This window comes from Hippocampus comes, unplaced genomic scaffold (genome assembly GCF_001891065.2).
Source record: "Hippocampus comes isolate QL1 unplaced genomic scaffold, H_comes_QL1_v1.1 scaffold223, whole genome shotgun sequence".
In the NCBI taxonomy this organism is placed as follows: domain Eukaryota; kingdom Metazoa; phylum Chordata; class Actinopteri; order Syngnathiformes; family Syngnathidae; genus Hippocampus; species Hippocampus comes.
The window spans coordinates 17,131-28,992 of record NW_017804808.1 but is presented as its reverse complement, the minus strand read 5'-3'; the positions used below and the strand labels follow the sequence as shown (position 1 = coordinate 28,992).

Genomic DNA, 11,862 nt, shown 5'->3' with positions numbered 1-11,862 from the left:
GTGTTTGCGTTTGTGTGTGTGATTTTTTTTTTTTTGTGGCTTTGGAATTATTACGAAACAGTACCTCATTTCACATTTTTGAGTGAAGTGGTTTTTGTGGAAAAAAAAAGAACAAAATGAGAACTTTCACTTAATATTGGTTTCTTTTTCAGCAATTTTATGCCATCCTTTAATGTCAATTTTTATGTGAGAGCCCTGTGCATCGGGAAAAAAAGACAGTTTGTATCTTGTTTTTTGTTTCATCCCGTTTGTTTTTGGCTGAGGATAGTTGATCTTTTCTACATGCATTGAAAAGTGTATTGTCACCATTGAAATAAATAAATAAATAGCATGTATATTGCATGGATGCACATATTTTGTCCACATTTAAAGTAGCATTTTTGTCACATATCTGGTTTTTGTCATCTATCTGGTTAGGAACTGCATGGTCCTACGTGGCCCTCTGAGTCGCACTGATGAAAAATTGTGGCCCCCTCCAACATTTACGTTGCCCATCCCTGATTAAGATCAAGATAAGACAGTTTATGAACCAAGGCATACAGTTTACCGTATGTTTGAAGCATTGTTGTCATCGCCTTAAATTATACCACAAAAGAGAGGAAATACATCCACTGCTGTTTGCTTGTACGATCGCATTGTTTCGAGGCAAAGCCATTCAGTGATGAACCAAACTAGTTCACAGGATGCAGCAGTAAAAAACAATGAACAACATCCAGAAATGAAATCATTGTGCATCCGTTACGCACCCGTCTAGGTTTAAGTGCATAACAAAGAGAACGGAATCACTTGAAAAAAAAAAAAAAAAAAGCACGGTCCGAGCAACTTACCAGATTTAATATAGATTCACATTCAGAAAACTTTATTTATCCCCATGGGGCAATTTAGAGTTGTGCGAGAGCGGCTTATTATAGAGACAGTCAGAGCAAAGGAAAAACATAGGATGAGAGTAGGGCTGTAGGCTTAGCACTTAAGGTCTTGAGGTAGTGGTTCCAGCAACAAAACAGTAACAGTATATACAGTAACAAAAATTAGCCCAAAGACAAAAAAATATTAAAAAAACAACATTTTCAATGTATTATTAAACAAAAAGGTCACAGAAATGGGTCAAAAGCCGGAGTCTAAAACTAACCCTAAAACTAACTAATACAAACGCAAACATCTAACTAAGGTGGCTCAACAAATAACGAAGAATGAATTGTTTAGCAAGAATCACTGGTTGGAGGCAGAGAGCAAACTGTCACTCCACGGAGGATCATGCGGCAGTTAAGTGTTGGCCAATTAAGAAGGGCCTCTCCATCAGCCATCTTTGCTCGTCCCCGTCGCCCATCTTAGTTCCCAAAGAGATCCTATTAAGGGCAGGAACACTCACTCCCACAGACATACCGGTACATACATACATCAGTGGCGGATGCTGGTCTGTCAAGGCGGGGAAGCGAATAAAAGATTAATTCGTCGCGAGTCATTTTCAACAAAGAGAGTGTCGCTAAGATGATTAGAAGAAGTCTCCAGTTCAACTTGGAACAGAATGAGAATTGAAAGATGCTCCCACGGATGCCGACACCAAAAGATCGGTTATTGGCTCATTTTGCTGTCAATCAAAAAGAGATTCAGCCTCAGACAGATCATCCAATCATCATGCAGGAAAGCTCAGCGTCCGGGCCAGCCGATACACGCCCACTGTCCATAAGCTTCCAGAGACGCTGAGCGTCCGAGGGGCGGGACTAAATCAGCATTTATCCAATGACTCGTCTCGTTTCAATGCATTGGTACAACGGGCTCTGAACTCTCTAGATCAGGGGCCCCCAACCTTTTTTGCCCCACGGACCGGTTTATGTCAGACAATATTTTCAGGGACCGGCAATTAAGGTGTGGCGGAAATAATACAAGAAAATAATATGGTATGAGCTGCATGAAAACTGTGGCGTTTTCGAAATATAATAATAAACACAAGGAGCGTCTAATCTGGCCGCAACACTCCGATCGCTATGGCAATGTTTAATGCCTTCAAAATACGATACAACGCAAATTCAAAGTGCATGAAAATGACGACTCACCACAGCACCGAGCTAGATTTTCTGCAACTAGACGGTCCCATCTCGGGCATACCGGTACATACATACATCAGTGGCGGATGCTGGTCTGTCAAGGCGGGGAAGCGAATAAAAGATTAATTCGTCGCGAGTCATTTTCAACAAAGAGAGTGTCGCTAAGATGATTAGAAGAAGTCTCCAGTTCAACTTAGAACAGAATGAGAATTGAAAGATGCTCCCACGGATGCCGACACCAAAAGATCGGTTATTGGCTCATTTTGCTGTCAATCAAAAAGAGATTCAGCCTCAGACAGATCATCCAATCATCATGCAGGAAAGCTCAGCGTCCGGGCCAGCCGATACACGCCCACTGTCCATAAGCTTCCAGAGACGCTGATCGTCCGAGGGGCGGGACTAAACCATTTGTCCAATGACTCGTTTCAATGCATTGGGACAACGGGCTCTGAACTCTCTAGATGCCCAGCGTCCACACAGTTTAAAGCACAGTGAAGCTGTGGGAATGAATGAGAAGAGAGTCACATCGTAACCAGCAACAAGAAGCTGATTCGGAATAAAAATTGAGCGCATTGTAGCGCATATTTAGTCAATGACATGTACACACAATTGTATGTACACACATTTATTTGATCACGTATTTTTTGACATTTTAGGGGAAGCTGAGCTTCCTTTGCAGTCTTAGAGCAATCGCCTCTGACATACATACATACATACGTACATACATACATACATACATACATACACAACATCAGAGACAGCTGCCACACACGTGAACAAAACAACTACAGCATATACATAAGATTACAAAATACGGCCAGGGCTGTAACACCCCACACTTAAGAATAAACATACTCGGATTTGTCATTGTCCAGACTCAAATAACCCAAAACAGAGCATCAGCCAGAACATTAATTTGGCCTTTTTTATATGTCTTACATCGAAATTGAAATCTGGCATGAGCAGGGACCACCTCATTAGGTAGTTGATTTTCATCTCCTCCAGGAAAACAAGTGGGTTCTGGGCGGTATAGGCCACCACGAGCAGAGAGCTGGAGCCGACATACACCTTGAAATGTTGCAGAGCAAGACGCAGTGCAAAGGCAACTCGTGCTGTACTTTACCTGGTGCTGATTAATCCTTTTCGAGAGTAGCTGACGGGATGGTCATCACTATGCTCAACCACACCCACATCCTTGGCGCTGGCGTCGGCCTCCAGTTTAAAAGGACGCATAAAATCAGAGGCTGAAAGCACAGGATTGCTGCAGAACAACGCCCTGGTGGCTTCAAATGCTTTCTGACACTCTGGGCGACCAAACAAAGGGTTTCGCTGCGCTTGTCCAATGTGTCAATAGCACAACCACACTAATAACATTTTCACAAAAAACATAATAATATCCGGCCATTCCTAGAAAACGGTGCAACTCACGTCCAGATAGAGGGGCAGGATGGTCAAGAATCGCCTGGATTTTAGCAGCAAGAGGTCACACCTGGCCTTGGCCCACCTCCCTCACCAGGTAGATTGCCATGGCCTTGGCGAAGTCACATTTGGCCAAATTCAAAGTAAGCGATGCCTTTTGGAGTGTTTTCAGATGTTCGTGCCAACAACCCGAACACACCACATTGTCGTCTGGGTACGCCTCACAGTTTGGGACACCAGAAAAAAAATGGATACATGAACCTCTCAAAGTTGGCGGGAGCCGTTCGGGGGCCGAATGTCATGACGTTTTACTGGTGAAATCTGTCAGGGCTCACGAAATAGAAATCCCCGATGCACAAGGCCTAAAGGGAACTGAACAATAACTCTTTTAATAGGTCGAGTTAAGTTTGACGCACTGCATTGCGGTCGACATAATCCTCTATTTGTGGCAAAGGTTATGAATCAAGCTTACTAACGTTGTTCACTATCCTGAAATCAGTGCAAAATCGCAGAGTTTGATCTGACTTCTGCACCAGAAGGCAGGGAAAACCACACACTCAAGCTAAGGACCGCCAAGGAAGACAAACAGACAGAGGAAAATAAACATGGATCGTGAGATCCAAAGAGCTCTTTCTAAGTTAAAAGCAAATGTCAGGAAACACTTTGGCTTCTCCAATGTCGACAGTGGAAAAGAGCCACGTCATGTGTAAGCTGTGTTGCGCTAAAACACAACAAACATGAGAAGTCATATACTGTAAGTCGATACCACCCCGACTGATGAGTCTGAAAAAAGGCTGGCTGTTGTTGCTACGGCTACCGTATTGTCCGAACTATAAGTCGCAGTTTTTTTCATAGTTTGACCAGGGGTGCACCTTCTACTCTGGAGCGACTTGTGTGTGAAATGATTAACTCATTATATCATTTCACGTTATATTCACCTTAAACCGCAAGAGGGTGCTCTAGGCCTGTGTCTGAAAGTCAAGTTGATATTTTCGTAAGTAGGAGCCACAATTTTGGTCAGATTTAAAATACAGTTTATAAATTTATGTCACTCAGGACAGCAAAATAAGCAAAACAAATTTTCAAGCTTCTGTACAGGCACATTTTTAATTAATTGGTAGTTTTTGTTCAGTCATTTAATTTTCGTCTTAATGAGCCAAAACATAAATGTTTGTGTGCTTTTTTTGTTGTTGGGTTTTTTTTGTTTTTGTTTTTGTTTTACAAAATGCCATTTACTTTGGTAAATCAATTCTTTGTCAATGGTTATTTATGAAAGCATTGCACAAATGTGGCAACATTCCATCTTGGAAGCATTTTCATAAAATACAGGGTGTTCCAAAAGTCTTGGGCACATTTGAAGTCCCTTAACTATGAATGGTAGTAAGATAAAAGTTGTGCCATTTTAAAGATAATGACATTAAGTTTTTTGTAAGGCTATTGATTTTTTTAAATTTTCTTTTCAGACCCAGAAATGGCGTTCACTCAACCAGAAAAGGCGTTTTGTGTGCTTGAATTTGCAAAAACTGAATCATGGACTGTTGTTCAACGTGCATTTCGCAGAAAATTCGGAAAGGATCCACCAGAGAGGAAGTCCATAGTAAGATGGCATGGTAAATTCATAACGGATGGGTGCTTATGCCCAGCTAAAAGAACGGGACGCCCCTCAACTTCAGAAGATGTGATTGAACTAGTTCGAACTGCTTTCCAGCGGAGCCCCCATAAATCGATCAGAAAAGCCAGTAGGGAACACACCATGCGATTTCTTTTTGTAGGGATTTGTGAAAGGATTGGTCTACGTGCCCCCCATTCCAAGAGACGTGGATGAGCTGAAGGCACGAATAACAGAAGCTGTTGCAACCATTGACAATGCAATGCTGGGACGTGTTTGGCTTGATGTGTGTCGTGTGACCAATGGTGCTCACATTGAACATTCCCTGTAAAAATTGAGATTAAAAGCTTTCTGAATTTAGCAGACGCGTTTTTATATTCTTAATAGTTTCCGAGATATTCAATGTCAAAATGTGCCCAAGACTTTTAGAACACCCAAAATAATAATGAAAATGAATTCATCTCTTGTTTCTTGTGAGAAATAGGGTTTTTAAAAATCGCAAGTGAACCTTAACTCAGGGAAAACAAACAATGTGTTGTGAAAAAGGGCATCAATATAGATAAGATGCCTTCAATATTTGTTTTTTTTTTAATCCAATCATAGCTCTTGAATCGTAATTGAATCGTTAAGTGGCCAAACATTGCCACCATCAAGAATTTTGGCAGATTATCAAATGACACCACAAAATAATGGCACATGAGGGCCCCCGTCGAAGAATAATTTTTGGCGCATGTCACCTGTCTGAAGAATTAGCTGATTTCCCTTCATCCACCCTCACAATGACCATTATTATTATTTTTTTTCCAAGCATGTTGACCAACAACCATACCAAGCCGCCCCAAACCTCCACCCCCACGCTGACGACTATTCTCAGGCCAAATTTAGGTCACAGCAGTCCCTGCTTGCAATATATAAGTTTACTGATGGTTGTTGAACTCATGTAAGTTTGACACGGCACACATCTACAAAGGATGCTGTATATGGAATTACTGTCATATACTGTTCTTTTAAGTTCACAAAATATACAAGTTTCATGCTGTACAAATTTACCTTATATCTGGGACTCTCAAATGCAATACTATGTTCACTATAAAACAGATACAAACTGCAAAAGTTTGATATTTTCCATATGGTCGATGACTTCTGTCAAATGAGTCTTTCCTCTGGTGGAATTTTGAGCATTCTGTCCATCTTCAACCGAGCCCCGGCCAGCTCTTCAGAGCTGGGGCTGTAAACTCCCTCTGACTGGCGCTTCTTTCTTGTTGTTAAAATCATGAAGGTCAAACCACATATTAAAACTAGCATGGAGAGGAACAACAAGGTGACAGACGTGACCAGCCAGGCCATTTCTTGTTTATTGGCTTGTGTCTGCAAAGGCAAAAAGAACAAAAATTGGGCTGAAGTGATGAAACTGTAGTCTGATAATGTAAGAAAACCTTTTATAGTCTCACACTGGAGAAATTCCCACTTCACAGCAGCAAAGTTATGAAAGGAAGAAGTAGAACAAAATAAATAGGAGCTGCTGGAAAGGCAGCCACTCTCGCGGCGCCATCTTGAAATCAAAATAACACAACAAAACACATAAGACACAGACAGACAGTCGTGCAATCCTAATCACTTTTCCTGCATACACTTTGTTGTATGAAGGTCGCATATATGTATACATGCACATATGAAGTTAAGATATAACTTTTTCAATAGTTGAGGCTTTCATTTATTCTGGGCTAGGATAAGGCTAGCTAACCAACAATCTATTGCAGTAATGCAGGGGTGGCCAACCCGCGGCTTGCGAGTTGCATGCGGCTCTTTGGCTGGTTCAATGCGGCTCCCGGGCTTTCCCACAACAAGCGTCGAAAACACCTCGGCAGTGGCGCTGTCATTCAAACAAAGGCGCTAAATACACAGAACGGACTATCATCAATTGCGTTACTTGATTGACATGGAGGGCAATCAATCATTTGACTGAATCACCGCTCATGCGCAAACAACGGCGCTAAGCGCTAAGCTAGTCAGCGAATTACCTCTGATTTTAAGGCAGGGGTGCCCAATACGTCAATCACAATCGACCAGGAGCCAGCGGACTGCTCCCAAGTCGACCGCAAGGGGTGGAAGGAGGAAATGGGTGGGGAAAAAAAAGATTTGTGTGTTTGTGTCTTTAGCTTTCATTCACGTTCGGGCCGTTCCGGCTGTTGCTCATCGTGGCATGCGTGCATATGTGTGCGAGTGCATGACTGGGCACCCGCATGCGCACGCGCATGCGCGTGTTCGTGTGTGTGTGTGTGTGTGTGTGTGTGTGTGTGTGTGTGTGTGTGTGTGTGTGTGCGCGCGTGTGTGTGCGCGCGTGTGTGTGGACGCGGACGGCCCATCTGTAAGATGTGGTTCTTTGCAGTAACACAGTAAAAGAATTGGCTCTTAGTCTCTGACTGGTTGGCCACCCCTGCAGTCATGGATCATGCTGTGATCCAGAAAAACATTTTTTCAAAACAACAATACAGCACTTACATTGGTTTCACAGACTGGCCCACTGTATCCTGGTGGGCATTCACACACAAACATATTTAACCGATCCAAACACGTCGCACCATGTCGACAGGGGTTGGAGCCACACTCATCAATCTCCAGTTCACATCTGTAACACACGAGAGCATATGTCTTTCTGAAACATTAAACCTCCTAAATGCTTTAAATTCTTTTACCCCTGTGTAGAGGAGGGATGGGCAACAGTCTCACGGCCACTCTTGGAGTTGCCTTTGATAAATTTGGGGAAAGAGAAAAAGTTCATTGTTGCCCAGCCAGTGAAAGATGTCATACCAGGGTTAACCACAGGGTAGCAGACATCGCTCATCAGTGCCTCCTACCCAAGACTTTTATGCCTAACAGAAGAAGACCTTGTCATTGCCCCCATCTGCGGATTTATATATGAAAGCACTAGCAATGCCGCTTACTTGCCGTTGAAAGAAGTGAAGCCATCTTACTGGCGGCTGACTAAGCGCAGCTAATTTCAAATTCAGAACTTTTTGTGTTAGCCTTAGATTCTCTGAGTCATGAACTGCCATACTGCTGTGTAGTGTTTCAGTGTCTCAGCCTTCACACAAATGTTACTCCCGTTTTTTTTTAGTATTAGTATCATTCTGACCACTTTTTTTGTCCTGCATCTCCTCCCGCGTTTTCATCCGATTCACTCTCCATTCCAATTTCAAAATATTTCGTAAATATTATTTTCAACCCCCCAAAAAACCCCAATTTATTCCGAATGAGACATTCAACAAAACAGATTAACTTCAATCCCCTTGGAAAATCAAAATACTGTATTCAGCTCAATCATTTCACCTTGGGAACAAATTTAAACCTTACAAAAATTCACACATATCAAACATTTCAAAATTCCCACAGTAATTTCGTGAATTTTTCAGCCAAAAATATCACAAATTTATACATTCCACATAATTTGCTGAATCACACAAATCCAATTTTAACACACTGCAAGAATTCTGGACTATTTTTTTTTGTTCGTACAAAAATTCACATTTTTCATAAAATTCTAAATTTTTCCACCAAAAATGTCCTTTTAATTCCAAAAGGCACATGCTACATAACAAATCGCTCCTATTTGAAATTTAAGTCTTTCAGCATATTCAATTCACCTTGGGAATGATTTTCAACACAACTTAGGAAGTGCGAGACTACAGCGAGAACAGATAGCCAGGGTGAATGACTTTAAGTACTTTGGGTCTATGGTGCAGAGAAATAGGAACTGCAATAAGAACCGAAAGATACAGATCCAACCAGGGTAGGAATGCATGGAGGAAAGTCTCGAGTGTCTTATGTGATAAAAGAGTCCCTGCTAGGATGAAGGGAAAAGTTTATAGTGATGACATCGGCCATGATGTAAGAATTAGATACAGAGGCACTTAAGAGATAACAGGAAGCAGATCTGAAGGTGTCGTAAATGAAGATGTTGAGGTTTTTTCTTTGGAGTGACCTAAGGTTAGAGCAGTGGTCCCCAAACCCCGGACCGCGGACCGGTACCGGTCCGTGGGTCATTTGTATTGTATTGTATTTGGTACCGGGCCGCACAGAAAGAATGAATAACTTATATTACAACAACTTCCTTTTTATTTATTTTGGAATCTGAAAGATATTTTATTTTGAAAATTTACCGGATTCTCTGTTACGTCCGTCTACAGCAGGGGTGTCCAAAGTCGGTCCTCAAGGGCCGCTGTCCTGCCTGTTTTCCAGCTCTCCCAGGAGCAACACACCTGATTCAAATAATCAGGAATGTTCTAATGCTGCTTCAGAGCTGGATCATGAGCTGATCATCTGAATCAGGTGTGTTGCAGCCGAGAGAGATGGAAAACAGTCAGGATGGTGGCCCTCCAGGCCTGGAGCTGGACATGCCTGGTGTACAGTATGTTACTCTTGACGCAGATCAAGGGGCGCTTCTCGGTCACGTCATAGGTTACCGCTAAAATGAAACGCAGGAGCTAGCAAAATGAGTCAAAAACAAACGTCTTTGGGAAGGGGAAAAGGCCCAGCCAGGAGACTTTCAAGATAAACAAGGCTACATTTAATAGACATTGTCAGGACCGCTGGGTTCGAGGTCTTTGGGACGAAGTTAGAGAGAGCAGACTCAGATGGTTTAGTCATGTCTAAAGGGGAGATTGTGAGTAATTTAGTAGAGGGCTGATTAGAATGGAGCTCTCAGGCAAAAAGAGCTAGAGGAAACATGCAAAAATAGATAGTTTGGACATGTCCAGAGGAGAGAGAGTGAGTATATTGATTGAAATGTGATGAGTATGGGGCTCCCAGGAAGAGAGTGAAAAGAATACCTAAAATAAGGTTGATGCATGTAGTGCAGGGGTGTCCAAAGTCGGTCCTCAAGGGCCCACTGTCCTGCCTGTTTTCCATCTCTCCCGGCTGCAACACACCTGATTCAAATAATCAGTATTCTTCTAATGCTGCTTCAGAGCCGGCTGATGCGCTCATCATCTGAATCAGGTGTGTTGCAGCCGGGAGAGATGGAAAACAGGCACGACAGTGGCCCTCCAGACCCGGAACTGGACATGGCTAATGTAGTGAGAGAAGACATGAGGGGCGGTTGGTGTTAGAGAGGAGGATGCAGAAGATAGACTTGGCTGGAAAAGGACAACGCACTGTAGCAATCTCGAACGGGACAATTTGAAAGGATGACAAGAAATATGTCCTTGAACAGAAACTTACCTTTTGCCTTTAAATCCTGGAACGCATGTACAGTTTGCTCCCCAGAGGCCATCATTGCAGATTCCATCATTTGCACAAAGCACATCTTTACCACATTGTAGTGGTGGATAGTCCCACCTATTGTAAAAGGAATTAATGTGTAATGTATGCAAAAAAAATAATTAAAATAATAATTCAACTTTATATACATTTTGATTTGCATACTTACTCGCATAGTGGACCGCTGTAATCTTTTGGGCATGAACAGGTGTACATGTTGGTTCCGTCTTGACAGGTGCCTCCATGTTTACAAGCATGTTGTTCACACTCATTAATATCCACATCACAGAGTGTTCCTGAATATCCAGGGTGGCACAGACACTCAAAACCAGTTAAGTAGTCTTGACAGTTCCCATGAGCACAAGGGTGGGAAACACAATCATCAGTTTCTGTCTCACAGAGATGTCCTTCCCAACCTGAGTCACACTGACAGTTATATTTATTAAAGAGATCATGACATGTAGCTCCATTTCGACACGGATCTGAATCGCAAACAGGGACACCGCTACAGCCCAAATACAGTTTTTGTTTTCCAAGTAAACGGAATGGAGATTGCTGTGGAGTGTTGAAGTCACTGACAAATGGAAGATAAACTCCTCCGACCCTTACTGCTCCTAAGCACCCGATAAAGCTCTCTGCTATGGTGAGAACAGAACTTTGATCATGGAGAAAGTGTAAACTGCCTGTGGTCTTAGGTAGGCTGCTGGCGTCAACTATTCCATCCACAGTAATTAGCCAGTGAGAAGCTTTGTGATCTTGCTTTGCCATGGATACATTTACCCGATGCCACCTGCCATCACTCACTTTGCGCTCTCCGGTAAAGATCAGTAACTCAGGTCTGGTGGCTATGTGGATCTCAACCCAGATTGAGGAGTCAAGCAGACCTACTATCAGCAGGTCAGAACCCTTTGAGGCCTTCAAAAGAACTGCACTCTCAGAACGGGTCCGTAGCTCCATGTATATTGAAGATACCGGTTCAGCCAAGGAATCTCCAGCACTGAACTGTACAGGACTGTTGTTGAATGTTGCATTGTATATACCTAGGGGGAACATATGAAAACAGTTGTCAGTAATTATCATTATCCATCCATCCATCCATCCATTTCCTGATCCGCTTTATCCTCACAAGGGTCACGCGGCGTGCTGGAGCTTATCCCAGCTGTCTTCGGGCAGTAAGCAGGGCACACCCTCAACCAGTTGCCAGCCAATCACAGGGCACACAGAGACGAACAACCATCCGTGCTCACACTCACACCTAGGGACAATTTAGACCAGGGGTGCCCATTACGTCGATCGCGATCGACCAGTAGATCAAGGACTGGTCCCAAGTCGATCCGAGGGGTGTAGAGGGGAAAAAAAAAAAAAAACATTTGTGCCTCTGTGCTTGTTAATAATATATTTTTGTGTTAATGCACACTGCACCCTAATCATTCTATCAGTCTCACTTTCACAAAAATTATTTAAAAAAGAAAATAAAATAAAGCAGGTCATCTTTAACCTACGGTGACTGCGTCACCGGAAGTTGTTAGC

At 42.7% G+C, this 11,862-nt stretch overlaps 1 protein-coding gene across 1 annotated transcript in view; it reads right to left on the bottom strand.

Moving 5' to 3' along the window:
* Positions 1-5,868: 5,868 nt before the first annotated feature.
* The window catches only part of LOC109511595 (protein crumbs homolog 1-like), a gene marked incomplete at its 5' end in the record, with an annotated part of 16,176 nt that continues 10,182 nt past the window's right edge, over positions 5,869-11,862 (bottom strand). Inside the window, 4 exons of the mRNA XM_019862791.1 lie at positions 5,869-6,441; positions 7,576-7,702; positions 10,294-10,410; positions 10,502-11,372. Of these exons, the coding sequence (XP_019718350.1) occupies positions 6,220-6,441; positions 7,576-7,702; positions 10,294-10,410; positions 10,502-11,372 (1,337 nt within the window). The remainder of the gene's footprint in view (positions 6,442-7,575; positions 7,703-10,293; positions 10,411-10,501; positions 11,373-11,862) is intronic.